Source organism: Hyaena hyaena, unplaced genomic scaffold (assembly GCF_003009895.1).
Source record: "Hyaena hyaena isolate Hyena2069 unplaced genomic scaffold, ASM300989v1 scaffold_4, whole genome shotgun sequence".
Classification (NCBI taxonomy): Eukaryota; Metazoa; Chordata; class Mammalia; order Carnivora; family Hyaenidae; genus Hyaena; species Hyaena hyaena.
The window spans coordinates 4794285-4809413 of record NW_024080636.1 but is presented as its reverse complement, the minus strand read 5'-3'; the positions used below and the strand labels follow the sequence as shown (position 1 = coordinate 4809413).

Genomic DNA, 15129 nt, shown 5'->3' with positions numbered 1-15129 from the left:
AGGGGCTGCCTGCCCCCTGGCGCGTGGCCCCACGTCACGCCAACCTCTGCTCCATCCTCACGCCTACTTCTCTGACTCAGACCCTCGTGAGGACACCGGGGCCACCTGCACAATCCGGGCCCATTGCGTCCCCGCCCCAAGACCCTTCACTGACTCACATCTGCAAAGTCTCTTTCACCACATGAGGTGACAGTGTCACAGGCCCCAGAGATCAGGACACTGCCGTCCCCCGGAGCCATTATTCTTCCCCGCACCCTGCCCCCTGCCCCCCGCCTCACTCTAGGCCAAGAAGAAAGAGGGCCCCCCATCTGCCTGCCCTGTGGCCCCAGAGCCCCTAAGGGAGGAGATGAAGGGTCCCCCCACCCAGACGCCTGGAGAGACAAGTGACAGGCACGAGGTGGCAGGCAGGTGCCCCCAGCGCCCCCCCCCCCCACCGGGACACCATCCGGAGAGTCGATTCTCAACCTTCCAAACAGTGTCACGTCCCGTCGTGGATCCCAAAGGGCATCAGGCTTCTGTGCAGGACGGGGCGCAGGGGAGCTTCCGGCAGGGCCCGCCCCCACCCTGCAGACCTGGTTTTCCCACACGTGGTGCAGAGCGGACCCGACGGCCCCGCGTGGCTGCCCGATAAAACCTGTCCTTCGTCCTCCGTCGTCCCTGGTACCCCCGTGCCGGGCGGCACACGAGCGCGGACACGGCGCCCGCTGCCAAGCGGGTCAACGCCTCAGAGGCTCCCCATGGCGGCCCACTGGGTGGGCCGGTGATGCAGGAGGGCCCCGTATACAGCCTAAGCATCAGGGAAGGCTTCCCGGAGGAGGTGCCACCGAATGAGCCTCAAAAGAGACGAAGTTGGCCCGGAACCCTTTAGGAAGACGCCAGAGGCTCAGTTCCCGCCGGACACCTGATTCGCTCCAGAAACAGGTAAACAGCTGGAGACGCGGAGTTCCAGGTCACGTCCTAAGAAGGGCGAGGTCAACCAGGAAGGACAGGACATGCTGTGACACCAAGAGTCCCTGATCGGCCGCACCCAACGGAGTTCCTTTCTGACTCCAGTGCGCGCGGGCGTCGGCGGGAGGCACACCGCGGTCCCTCGGGCTGCCGCCTCCACCCGGCTGCCGCCACCACGCAAACCGCGAAGTGGCTCCCAAACTCCCTCCTGATGTGACCTGCCCCATGGTGCCTCCGCCTGGGGGCTGGGAGCAGCCCTGAGCAGCGGTGACGAGGGCTCTGCGTGCCACCGGGTCCCCGCGCAGGGAAGCCTTCCCCCCCACACACACCCTGGAGCGAAAAGACGTGTTCTGGGTTCTCTGCAGGGAAGCTGGGCTGCGGAAGGCAAAGGTCTGGGGACGACCCCCCTGGGGCACGAGTGTCCCACGGCCCCACGGAGGAAACGGGCGGGCGGCGTCCCGCCTCACTTACTACTGCAGACTGACGCCAAACTGCTGGGTGGGCAGAGGGGGCCGCGGCGGCGGCGTCTTGGCGGGAGGGGGGACCCTGCCCTGGTGCGCGTTCCGGAGCTTCCCGTCATGCCTGCGGACACAGCAGAAGCGCGGCTGTCACCTTGCGGGGGGCGAGCCTCGGGCCGCGGGGCTGGGCGCCGTGAACGTCTGTGGGACACCCGAGCCTCGCGCTTCTGGGCCCATGTGCCCTACCACCGTCTCACACGTGCACATGCGCGTGACACACGCACACACAGCCGCCCGCTGTCCTGAGCGTTCATCTAACCCCAGCAAATGCCCAACCTCTCCTGCCAGCCCCTGGCCAACATTTCACCCACCTCCACTGGACGCAGCCTTTCCCGGCCTCTCTGCCCAACCAGCTGTCGCCTGGAGACTCACTTCGGGCGTCCCCTCCCCCGGAGGCTTTCTCTGACGGGCCCCTCCCTAGCTGGTGTCACGGGCCTGTGGCTCCCGCCATGTGAGCACCCCGTGGGCAGGGCCACGCTGCCCTGTGTGCCCTGCTTCCAGCGTATGACCTGGCGCCTGGAAGAACTAACCTCACCCCTGCCCCCGTGAGGCCGCCGACCCCGCTGCAGCTTGGCGAGGCCCCTGCGTCCCAGCGAGGCCCCAGAGTGGGGGCTGCAGAGGGTGCCGGGCAGGGGCTTGGAGACCAGCCCCTTGTGCCGGCTGTGGGGCCAACCGACCACACGCCTTCCTCTGCCCCCGCCCCTGAGCCCACGGGAGAGACCACGGAGCGGGGATCCCCACTGCCACGGAAAAAAGCGAGCACTAACCGCCTTCCGCAGCAGCCAAGCGTGGGCTGCTTTCCAGAGCCCCTGCCACGGGCCTCGGACCGTTTCATTCCGTACGGTGTCCTCGCACGCGGCCACGGAATTCCCCCAATTCTCTGCTCGAAAGCAAGCCCGGTAAGTAGGGCGGCGAGCAGTAGCTATCATCGTGGCTTATTTCTTAAAATTGGCCTACGATGGCGGAGGAGGGTAATCTCTCGCCTCGCGAAGGGCCCTCGGCGGCCTCGTCTGACTCCGCGGCCGGCACCTCTGTTGACGCCGCAACTTCTGGGCCAGATCTGCGGGGCCCACGTTTGGAAACGACGCCTTCCAGGCCACCGGGACTGGACGGAGGCCCGTGGAACCATGGAGGTGTTCTCTCCCGGCTGTCGGAACACGGTCGGACTCACCGCAGAACCTCTGTGGGGGACGATCGGCTGGTCATATTTGAGGTGTTCGCGGAGCTCACTCAAGTAGTTGAAATAGGTGACTTTTTTCCCCAAACTTATGACTGGAAGAGCAGAAGCAAGAGAATGAGAAACGATTAGGTGGCACCAAAGACGCCCGGGGCCCGGGGGAGGGGTGGCGGCCGCGGAGGCAGAACAATGCAGGCGTTTCCCACATTGAGTCAAGGGTAAGTGCTGACACCAGTGAAAGCCCGGACATCACAGACGCAGCGCACGTCTGCAGAGGTTTTGCGTTCATAAGATCTCGGATGCACCAAACACTCTCCAGAGTCTCATCTGCATGAAAATAAATAGTTGCCTGCAATTTGAATCTGTAGTGAATGTGCACAGACCCTGGAGATGCAGGGAGGGGCCCGGGGGGCCTGCGGCCCGGGCTCGGCTGGGGCTCCCCGTTTGGGCACCCCTTCTCTCTTCGAGGGTCCCCGTGGGGGCAGGGACCAAACGAGACACTGGTTTCTCTCCAGGATGGTGGCACTCAGGTGGCCACCCTGGAACGAGCATCAGGGAGACGAGCCCCGACCAGAGCCACCCACTCTCCCTCTGCTCAGTCCCCCCAACATCTCCCTCAGAGGCGGGTGAGCCAGGTGACCGTCCACCGGCCGACGCCTGATCGGCACCACCACCTGGCTGCCGTTACTGACGTGCCCACTTCCTGAGCTGCGAGGCGGGCGCAGAGCAGGACCTGGTGGCCGGGAAGCCAAATGCTCGCCCAGCGCCTGCCCCTGGCAGCGGGCACCACAGGTCCCCATTGCTGCAGCTCTACTGGACACTGGATGGTTCCACATACACACCGCGGGAGGCGCGGGCACCGGCATACACACCGCGGGAGGCGCGGGCACCGGCATACAGCGCGACGCCATCGCCACGATCGAGGGAACGAGCACCTCCATCGTCTACAGTGTCGTCCTGGGCGGCCTTCGCTTTGCGTGTGCGGTTAGAACACTTGGCAGGAGGGCGCCCTCCTAACACACTTCCAAGTGCAGGACAGCGTGCTGCCCATCGCAGGCTCCACGCAGCCGCCCGGCCGCCAGCAAACCTCCAGAACCTCCTTCCCTTCTGCCACCGGGGCTGAGCTCTTCTACCACAGGCGGGGACGCAGCCCAGAGCCCGCGGGAGGCCGAGCCACGGGCACTGGCTCCCCCTGGTGGACGAGCGGGACTCAGACCAGGTGCCCAGACCCCCAGCCACCTGCCCCGAGGGGCAGAGGGGGCCTGACCTCCCATGAACTGCCCGTAGGTGGGGGGACAGAGATGTCAGCTCCTGAGCTGCAGGGAGGCCTCTGGGGCCAACCCACTGCCCGTGCAAGAGCGCCCCCCAATTTCTGCTCTGTGTTTCTGCCTGACCCCCTCTAGCTGGCCAGGCGTTTGCCGGTCCCCAGGCTCTGAAGGGCAGATGCAGGCAGATGCTTCCTGTCTCTCACTCGGAAAGACCCCAGGGCGGTCCATGCAGGGGACTGCAATCACCAGGCCCCGCCTCCAGAGGTCTGGGTCAGGACGTGAGGGGCTGGGCCGGGGACACTCCTGTTACGGGGCTCGGGAGCCTCTGGACCCGTCCTCTTCATTTTCAGATGAATATTCCAAGGCTCAGAGAGGTCACACTGTTAAGAGGAGGCAGAGCCCAGTCCCGGCTCCGGGGTCTCCGACCCTCACTCCTGCGGTTCCGGCGCCTGTGCAGGTCCACGTCTGAGGCAGGACGAGGGGCAGAGCCACACAGGCTTGAGCCGGAATCCCAGCTGGGCCATTACGCACTGTGCGACCTCAAGCAAGCTGCTTAACCTCTCTGAGCATCAACCTCCTCTCCCCTGGAAGAAGGAAAACACAGCTGACTTCATAGGATTGTTTTGAGGTGCTATGCACACAAGGTGCGTGAGAAATTGTAATTAATCACAAAAGGATAAGAAAGTTTTTTAAAAAACGATGCTAGCAGCAAACACCCGGCATCTGCTGGCGCCAGGCAGGCCTGTTCCACACTCTGCACAGATGCCAGCACACTGTTCCAACAACAGGACTGTAAGGCGGCACAGCCTGTCTCCTGGGGAAACTAAGGCAGAGGGAGGCTGCATGCCTGGCTCAAAGTGGCGCACGATCAGAGGGCAAAGTCAGGCCTGAGCTCCAGAACCAATGCCGCCTCTGGGCTGCTGCACTACAGATGGGGAGGGTTTTCCCAAGAACAGGAGAGGTTTCTAGAACTCTCAGAGCTTTTCTAAGGTGAGTGGCAGCACCCAGGGGCTGGAGAGCACCCGAGCGGTCTTCCTGGGCACTAGGGTAACGGGCACTGGCTTTCTCCCCACGTCAGGCACGGAACCAACGTGCTGGTCTCGGCTAAACAACGGAAGAGACGAACGAAACCCGGCCCCGCCGTCCCCACAGCCACGGCTGCATCTGCGGCTGCAGCACAGGTGGGAACACGGCGTGGGGACCCTCTAAGACGAAAGGAACTCTGGCCACGGAAGTCTCTGCCCACATTAAACGGGAGCACACTCAAGTCTGCCGTCGCAGGGGAGGCTGCAGACCCGGGGACCGTGCCACGCTCTCTGGAATGAGGGCTGGTCTGGGGTTTGGGGGTCCTCGTAGCGAATCACGAAACCTGACGTGGTATTGGGGACCCCCAATGCGGGTAACTAAAGTAGGGGCTCAGGCCAGGACGAGATTTAAAATACCAGGTGCGGGGGCGCCTGGGGGGCTCAGTCGGTTGAGCGTCCGACTTCGGCTCAGGTCATGATCGCGCGGTTCGTGAGTTCGAGCCCCGCGTCGGGCTCTGTGCTGACAGCTCAGAGCCTGGAGCCTGTTTCGGATTCTGTGTCTGCCTCTCTCTCTCTGCCCCTCCCCCGCTCGTGCTCTGTTTCTCTCTCAAAAATTAAACATTAAAAAAACCAAAAGTAATAAAATAATAAAATACGAGGGACATAGCTCACAGGTGTCGTGAGCTGGCGTCCTATGCATGACCATCAGCCCTTGTGAGTCATGACAGCTGCGGGGGAGGGGGGCAGAGTACCCCCAACACGGGGGCCCCAGGGATGAGGCCACAGTGCTACACAGGGAGGGCCGTCCCCCGGCCCCTGTGAGGTCCTCGCCGAGAGCCCCACGTACCTGATGAGGGGTTTGAAGATGGTCCACAGGACTCTGATGAAGTTGGTGGGGTGCACGATGTACAGCGCCTTCAAGTTCTTTTTGTACCTGCGGCGGGAGCAGGAGAGGACTTCAGAACAACACACCCCACACCCGAGGCTGAGTACCCGCAAAGCCCTGACTCTGACCCTGAGCCTCAGAACCTTCGTGCCCTTGACAGAGCCGACGCTGACCCAAAAGCAGAGAGGGAAGATCAGGACCCTCGTCCACCGGCACCCCGACATGCCTGCGGCCCTTCCCAGTTTGCAAGAGCAGGGCCCCGCTTATGGGCGCTGGCCCATGGGGGAGCCGGGCCGCACTCGGCGGTTCACCAGGGCAGGCGGCTGAGTGAGCCCCAGCGCGCCCACCGACGGGGGACCGGGCGCCCACTTAAAAAGTGAGGTGCTACTTAGCCTGCGTGCTCCCCTCATTCCAGAATAACTCAGTCCAAAGCCACGAGGCTGAGCCAAGGAGGCTGGCACCGCCGGGGAGGCCGTGGCCGTGGCGCTGAGGAGAGGAGGGGCGTCCACGAGGAGCCAGCGTGCGGTCAGCCGGGGGGACGCTAGCCGGCTCTCACCCGCTCACAAGAGCCGACTCATTGTCAGGACTGCAGGGATTTGGGGAGCCACTTGTAAAAAGCAGCCACTGTTAAATAATATAAACACGTAAAGAAGTAAATCATACTAAACGCCCAGGTAATAAATACTCAAAGCTCGCCACTTCTGAGTTATTTTACTACGCGTACTCTCGCCTGTGCCCCTGGGGCTCATCTGTGTATCTGAGTAACAGGAGCCCACAGGAGGTGTCCCCCGACTCCGTGTCCAGGGGCAGCGTGCTGGTAGCTTGACGCTGGCCGTTGGGGGGGGGTGGCGATCACATGCCACAAGCCCGAGGGCTGGTTATCACGCATGGAGCAGGGTGCTGACCCCGGGGGGCAGGAGGCCGGGAGGGGGTGCTGGAGCCGGCAGGGGTGTGTGCACAGGGCGTCCTCATTGGGGGGGGGAGGGGAAGGCGGTGTGCAGGGGTGGGGTGGCCCAATCAGGGGCCTGTGAGGGAGATCGCCAGATGCTGGGTGACGGAGGGGGCACGTCAGTGAGGGGGCGCGAGCGGCATCTCTGGGCCAGAGGGGAGGGCTGCGGACTCAGAGAAACCGGAGTGTGCCCGGGTCGCGGGGCAGGACCAGCCGCGAGCGTCGGTGTGAGCGACACCCCGATGGTCCCTGCAGAGCGCCTGGGAGCCGGTCACCCCAAGGACAACGAGCACCCCACCCCCACACCCCGGCTCCGAGGGGAACGCAGAACCCCGTGCGGGGTGAGAAGCAAGGAGGGGCGCCTGGAGCACTGCCCTGTGCCGGGGGGCGGGGGGCACTCGGCGTAAGGGGACGGGTCTGAGGGTCACAGGAGCCAGGCTGGAAGGGCGCCCACTTGGCCAGATTTGAATTTGAACATTAAATACAGTCGTGGATTATAACCCATTGAATCAAACAGGAAGTCACAAGTCCGTATCGATACAAACGAGCCAGAAAGGTTAAGCTCTTCCTTACGGTAAATTGTCAAAAGTCCCAGTCACCGCTCGGCCACCATCACGGCAACCACTGGGCCAAAAACAGCAATGGACACAAAACCTGCCACATGACACTTCCATGGGGAGCAAGATATCCAGGGTCTCAAAGTATCTCCCAAGGAAATACTAACTAATGACAAAAAGAACAATAACTAACGCAGAGCGGGGGAGGAGCGGTGACTTGTGGGCGGCCCGGCGGCCCAGAGCGCAGGGGCCACCGAGTCCCTCCTTACGTGGAGGTGGCTTCCAGAAGGGGGTCACGGCACATGTGTGGGGACTCGTGCTCCCTTGAAAGGAGTGACCTGGAGAACTGTCTGGAGAGTCAGGAGCCGACGGCCGAGAGAGAAGCTGAGGAGGCCGCCGGGGCGTGGTGACGGCGGACAGGAAACCCTTGCCGTGTACATGTCACCGATTTGAATCTGGAGCTCCACTTGCATACCTCTGGTGATGGGGAACTCACTATCCCAGCAGACACTGCACTGCTGGTCTTGATGCCTACAATGTCCATCTTTTTTGGTTCTGTCGAGCCAAGATCTGTAATCCCGCCCCCACCTCCTGATCGACCTTCGAGGGACGTATGGAGCCACACAGAACAAGGTGCCTCCTTCCACTTGACAATTTACCTGTATCGGCCCAGCACAGGCCCCACGTGCATCTCCTCCTGTCAGCCGGCGCTTCTAGAAAGGGCCACTCTGAACACGCCATTGGTTTCTCCAGAAGCACCTTCCATGGCTCCCACTGCTTCCTGAACCAAGTCTGGCATCCTTGACACACACTCCCCCGACCCTTCGCCACCTCCCTCCGCGGTTCCCCAGGTGAACCCCCCCCCCCCCGTCCGTCTCGCCCACCGCGGAGCCTCAGCCCACCGGACTCTCTCCTGGGTCTGCCGCCCAGCAATGCCCCACCCGTCCCTCCCGGGGCTGCTCAAAGGCCGCCTCCTCCGCCTGGCCGCTCTGACTGCCCCAGCTGGAGGCTGGCGCTCACCGCCGGCCCCACCTGGCTCCTCCGTCTCCGCACCCGACACCGACTGCGGGCCGCCGCGTGCAGACCCTTCCCATCCCTGGGACACGGACGCGGGCCAGGGCGTTGCGGCCAGGCGCGGTGGGCGTGTGTGGGGGAGGGCGGGCACAACCACACTGCCCTGCAGATGCACGCCTGCTCAGGGACCTTGGGGCCGCTGATGCTTCAGGGACAACCCAGGAAAGCTTCCTTGGGGAGGGGCCCGAGCTGGGGCCCGCCTGCCTCTCCCCTGCATGGCCTGGCACGTACAGTGTCAGATAAACGGGTGCACGGTGCAGCAGCCGTCCCTTCCCTCAGGCCCAGGCCCAACAGTGCAGCCCGCTAGCCTCCCTGCAAACCTGATCGTCCCACAGGACGTCGCTCAGGGAAAATATCCCCCGGCGCCAAGCCGCTCCCAAGGGGTGCGGGGCACGGGTGGGGATAGGGAGCTGGGTCTCGGGGGGCCCCAGCGCTGCCACACAACGGGTGAGGGAGGGGGCTGGGACACCTGCTCTCTGGGGCCTGAGTGCCCTCACCCGTAAGACACGCAGGCACCAGAGAGGCCCCTGCAGACGTCACAAAGGGCATCCGGAGGACAGTGCCTGCCGGTGCTTCTCGCCCACGCGCCGTAGACAGGGGTCAGCAACCTGGGCTACGCGCCACCCCAGCCACCCGCCTGTGCGCAGCCCTGCAAGCTATGAGGCTACGTTGTTACTGGTTGGGAAAAAAAAGATTAAACAGGTAACAAACAGTTCGGGATATGTGAAAACCACGGGCGCCTGGGGGGCCTCTGTCGGTAAGGCGTCGGACTTCGGCTCAGATCATGATCTCGCGGTTTCGGAGTTCGAGCCCTGCGTCGGGCTCTGTGCTGACAGCTCAGAGCCTGTAGCCTGCTTAGGATTCTGTGTCTCCCTCTCTCCCTGCCCCTCCCCTGCTTACTCTCTGTCTCTCTCTCAAAAATAAACATTAAAAAAAAATTAAAAGAAAAAACAGAAAATGACCCGCAGTTCATAAACAGAGTTTCACCAGAGCGGAGCCCTTCCCCCCTGTTCTGACTTACCTGCGGCTGCTCTGGGGCCACACGGCAGACCTGAGTGGCTGCAGCAGAAGTCTGACGGCCCAAGAAGCTGCAGTATGGACTGTCTGGCCGCCCCTGCCCTAAATGACAGCTCTGGACACAGGCCCTGCCCTGAGGGGAGGTGACCCCGGCTCCTTCGGCCTAGCTCCCCGCCCCCTGCCGCACGGCCGTGACCCCTCGCATCACCCGGGCCTCCCCGGGTGGGACAGGAAGGGGGGTCACGGAAGGGGGTGCGTCTGAGAAGACAGGCGGAGTGGAGAGGGACGCCCCCACCCCGGGCGGGGCCGCGGGCCGCCATCAGAAAACAGAGGCAAGGAGGCTCGTCCCCCGGACAGGGCTCCCTCGGTCTCGTCAACACCTCGTTCGGGACTTCGGCTCTGCCAGAACAAACGTGCTGTTTTGTGCCACAAACGAGCAGGAAGGAGCTACAGCGGCCACAGGGTGCTGACGGAGGGCGCGGGGACTCGACCCCGGGACGGACGGCTCAGCCGCCCACCTCGGACTCACGGCCCTTCCGCTGCACCCCTAGAAGCAGGCAACTCCTTCCTTCCGGTCTTCTCGTCACCACAGAGCAGGATCCTGATTCTGCTCTGCTTCTGCCATTTGACCACATGCCACAGTACAAGTTCTAGAAAGTTCCATGGCTGCCTCCAAGCCCTGGGTCCTTTCCCACCTAGCTGCATGACCTGCTTGAAAAGGCCTCATCCAGCCACCTGCAAGAGTGAGGACCCCTCCAAACTCCACTGTCGTTTTGGCCAGGGCCCCCGACATTGAGCAGGTCAGACCAGGCTGCCCAAGTTGTACCACCTAGAAGCACATCCCAGAACTCAGCCCGGATCCCGGGCCACAGTGGCAGTGACCACACGGGCTCCTGCTGTGACTGCACAAAGGCGGCCTGCCCGGAGCTCTGGGTCCAGCGGGTGTGGGCCGGGTGCCCCTGGGGACTGAGTCCGCAGATCTGCTCCCGAAGGAAACCCCAGCGGTCTCTGCCTGTCTGCAAGTGCTCAGGGGCCAGTCTTTCACTGCTGGGCCACCCCAGCGGGCCCTTTTCCTTACACAGAGGGGCGTCAGCTTCTCCTCTGCTCATCTGACTTCAAAGCATCATTTGAGCGCACTCTGCCCAAAGCACTGACTCTCTGAACAACAGGACTTTGCACATATTTACTCACTTAACTCTGTAAGGCAGGCAGTATAGACCCATTTTACAGAAGAATCAACTGAGGCTGGAAGAGAAGAACCAGGAAGGGCAGAGCCAGGATGTGAAGGGAGCAGCCTGGCTCCAGAGTCCACTCTCTCGCCTACACTGCCCGCCCCTCCCCCCCCGAGAGCCACATACTCCCATCAGTCGTCTCTGATGTATAAACGTGATGCGAAGCCATCTCGTCATGTCCCTGGTTTTGGTTTCTCTGTTGTGGAAGTAGCGCCGGGTCCCGGGTGCTTTCCGGCGCACTGGCTCACACGCCCCCTGGACTAAGCCATCAGGGCACCATCACGAAGGCCATCCCTTCTGTCACCCTCACAGACAGAAGCCAGCCTGAGATCTCCAATTCCAGAGGACCGCGCCGCAGGGAACTCCCCATTTCCGTAAGGACGGTCGCTTTTGCGTTTCTCGACTCCCTCTCCGGGGGGAGCAGGGGACGTCCTCGGTCAGCTCACTTACCCACGCTGGACGCAGCTGGTGAAAGCCGGCCCCCGTGGCCCGACGCGCTCCCCAGCTCTTCCGACAAAGAGGCCGAGCCCTCCCGGTGTCAGGACACCTGGGTCACGCACGTCAGCAGGAAGCCACTAACTAAACTACCAGCCAAGCTTCAGAAACACGGACGGGCTTCTTCAGCCATTTCAAAAACAGGAGTGCACATCTGGCCACAAGAAAGCCACCGCGTGGACGGGGCGAGGGAGGATGGCGTATGCGGACACAAGGTTTTCCATGGAAACACGGAAAAGGTTGAGCCGTAGGGCTCTTCCTAGCAAGGCCACGAAGCCCACAGGCACCTCTGAGTAAGTCAGCAAAGACGCTGCTTCTTCAAGGAAGACACCCTCCAGCACTGGCTGAGAAGAGCACCAGCTGGATGTCAGCCCCTCATTTCAATGCCCTTGTGCAGTGAACAACCCACACAACTGTTCACAGAGGCCATGCTGACCACTTCCCTCCGGTAGTGAAGGTTTCTGAGGGCGGCAGGCAGTTGTTGTCAGAGGTCGGTTGTTTTTGGATCAAAGTGAAACTCCTAACATTACCACTTTAAAACAGACACTCGAGTGGCATTTAGTCTGTTCCCAATGCTGTGCAATCGCCACGTCCACCCAGTTCCAAAATGACACAGGCACAAAAGAAAGGCTGTACCCAGTAAGGAGGCAATGACCCTGCCTCCTGCAACACCAACCTGCTCTCTGTCAAGGTTACCTCCGTCTTTACAAGAAAACAAATCCTGAACACCACATTCTAGCCCAGAGTGTGACTTCAGCGTGGGGTGGGGGGGGTATGCGTGGCAGGTGAGTGCACACAGGATATGTGTGTGTACAGGGTGCGTGTGTGCTCAGCAGGTGTGTGTACATGACAAATGTTTGTGCACAGGGTATGTTTGTCCAGGGGATGTGTGTGCACAAAGAGGTATGTGTGCAAAGAGGTTTGTATGCAGTTTATGTGCATGGCAGTTATGTGTGTGCATGGGTGTTTGTGTATGGGTGGAGGGTGTGTTTGTGCATAGGCTGTGTGTGTGCACGGTGTGTGGGATGTGTGTGTGGATGGAAGGTATGTGTGGCAGGTACATGTGTGTGGCAGGTGTGTGCACGCACAGGGGTGTGTGTGTGTGCAGTATGTATGTGCACAAGAGTGTGTGTGTGCACTCACACAGGAGTGTGGGTGCACAGGGGTGTGTGTGAGTGCACAGGTGTGTGTGCAGTGTGTGTGGGTAATGTGTGTGCACAGGGGCATGTGTGTACACAATGTGTATGTGTGCACAGGGATGTGTGTGCAGTGTGTGTGCGTGCACCATGTGTGCGCATGCAGGGCTGTGTGTGCGCAGTGTGTGTGTGTGCACAGTGTATGTGTGCGGTGTGCGTGCGTGCACAGGTTGTGTGTGCAGTGTGTGTGCATGCACAGGGATGTGTGTGCACACCGGGAGGGCACGCGCACACAGGGGTGCGTGTGGAGGGACATGGGCACAGACAGGACTTACTCCAGCAGATGCCTGTGGTTGAGCTCGTGGGACGGGGGCATCTGGCAGCAGCTGAAGGTGATGACTCGTCTTCTGAGGCGGTCCTCCCCTGCGGGGGCACCCACAGGCGCGAGCCCCAGCGGCGCCCAAGGCCGCCTCCCCGGGGAGCACCCACAGGCGCGAGCCCCAGCGGCGCCCAAGGCCGCCTCCCCGGGGAGCACCCACAGGCGCGAGCCCCAGCGGCGCCCAAGGCCGCCTCCCCGGGGAGCACCCACAGGCGCGAGCCCCAGCGGCGCCCAAGGCCGCCTCCCCGGGGAGCACCCACAGGCATTCATGCAAAACACAAGCCTCCTGAGCAGGCGGCCCGAGCCAAGAAGGCCAAGTGGCCTGCAGGTGGCAGAGGCAGCACCTGCCGAACAAGCATCAACGACGCGAAGCTCTGTGCACATGAGCCAAGGTCACGTTCACCACCAGCCGGCGCTGGGAGCAATCTCTCCAGTCTGCCAAGGGGAAACGGGCCTGGCGGGATTAGGTCGTCCGTGCAAAGCCACACACGGGGCTGAGGGTGCCCAGGACTCAAACCTGGATGCGTCTGGCTTCAAAGCCAGTGTCCAGCCACCCTGCCTGCTGTACCCCCCCCCCACATGTTCCCCGGGGCGTCCCCAGGGCTCCGGGCCCGGGAGGAGGCTGGGTGGCCTGGAGGACAGTCACCCCTGGACAGGACCTCACAGTGTACAGGAGTCCTAATGCTCAGTGCTGCCGCCCTGCCCGCGTGGCCCTGGTGACCCTGTGACTGTCCTAACACAGTGGTGCTCACCACACACAGGACAGTTGGGGGGGGCTGCTCCCCAAGGGCCAGTGCCTGTCTAACCATCTGCCCCAGAGCCCAGGCCTTCTGCTCGTCCTGGCACCCAAAGCGTGTCCAATACTCGGTCACTGATCAGCCACAAGGCTCATCCTGGAGCCCGAGAAAAACAGACCCTCTGAGAAATCACACGACTGTAAACCCACTTTCACGGTGAAGCAGTGTTCACATCTGTGTTCAGAGGTTGCTAATGAGGGAAAGGATGAGAGCTCTGAATCGGACAAACCAGGACCGCACACCTGCACACACACGCACACGCACGCTGCACACCTGGGGCCAGCCGCTTGTGATTTAGGACACGTCTGGTTCTTCCCAGGAGCCCGGAAGCTACTCGGATATTCAGAATCCTACTGCTGTTCTGGTTTCCAGACACAGCACTTTCTCGCCTCATGGGGGCCTTAGGGATTCTGCTCACGCTGCCCATGTGTTTAGAAAGCCCGTTTGGAAAGACTGCACCAGAAGCCACATGGTGATCTGCTCCACCACATGGGGGCTTTGGGCACTAAACCCTCGATGGCTGTGCCTGGAAGGAGAGTGTCTCCCACACGCTGCTTCTACCATCTCAGGGGCCAGGGCCCCATGCCCAACCTGAGTCTGTGCTCGCCTGTGGGGCCCAAGGGCAAAGGACGGCCTTGCTTCTCAAGGGGGGAATCGTCTGTGCAGATACAGAAGAAACAAGGAATCGAGTCCCCCCAGGGCTGAAAGGGAACGTTGACTTCCGTGGTGAGAGGTCAAGAACACGCGCATCACCATCCGGAATCAGCCCGCGTGGGAAGTCTGGGGATGTGCTGAATTGTATGGCGAATGGGAGAGCAGGTCGGCAAGCTCGCTCTGGGGTGCACTCGGCTCTGGGGAGGCCGGACACGACATCCGCCCGGTCACGCCGTCCCGGGCAAAGGGCAGTGACGTGGGGGCGGGGTCTCCGTCCAGTCCCACAAGCCCCTGAGAAGCCACGGGGCTCCAGCAGCCGGGCTGCCTCTGAAGCGACCTCCACGTGGCTGGGCTTGGGCCACGCTTCACAGGTGAGGGGCTCTGTCCTTCACAGGACGGCACTCACTCCAGGCAGGAGACGTTGCCCGGAGGGCCCCAGGCCACCCCACTTCTGACCAGCTGGCTACAAACCCAGAGGTCCCCACTGCCCCCCGGTGACCGATAATTCACTAGCTCACTTACATTTTATCATAAAGGATTCCGATCGAGAGCGGCCAGGAGGGGAGAGGCAGGGGCGGCGTGTGGGATGGTCCTGGTGCCTCTGTGCCCTCTCCCCGTGCACCCTGGGACATCACCATGTCACCACCGCCCAGGGTGGCTCCGGGGTTTCATCACACGGGTATGGGTGACTGAACTGCGACTCGGTCAACACACAGCTCGACCAATCAATGCGGAGGTGCTGCCGACTGAGTCCCTGCCTGAGGACTGAATGTGGTCTCCAGCACCTGGAGGGCACGACCCCAGGACCCTCTGACCCCCGCTGGTCGCTTCTGGCACAGCAGCCCCATCCTGAGCTGTCCCCGCGGCACCCATGACCCAGGGATCTTCCGCGGGCCCCCCACGGGCACACACCGGCAGGGGTCACGACCCAGACCCCCTCCCCCCCCCGCGGGCACACACCGGCAGGGGTCACGACCCAGACCTCCCTCCCCCCCCGCAGGCACACACCGGCAGGGG

The 15129-nt window shown here is 62.3% G+C and overlaps 1 protein-coding gene across 1 annotated transcript in view; it reads right to left on the bottom strand.

Annotated features, from left to right (window-relative positions):
- Nucleotides 1-15129, bottom strand: part of LOC120233988 (rho GTPase-activating protein 8-like) — a 48419-nt gene that overhangs the window by 22564 nt on the left and 10726 nt on the right. The window contains 8 exon segments of the mRNA XM_039235578.1: nt 1420-1553; nt 2638-2727; nt 2729-2738; nt 5784-5870; nt 8231-8424; nt 8723-8835; nt 9424-9434; nt 12618-12705. Coding sequence (XP_039091509.1) covers nt 1420-1553; nt 2638-2727; nt 2729-2738; nt 5784-5870; nt 8231-8424; nt 8723-8835; nt 9424-9434; nt 12618-12705 — 727 coding nt within the window.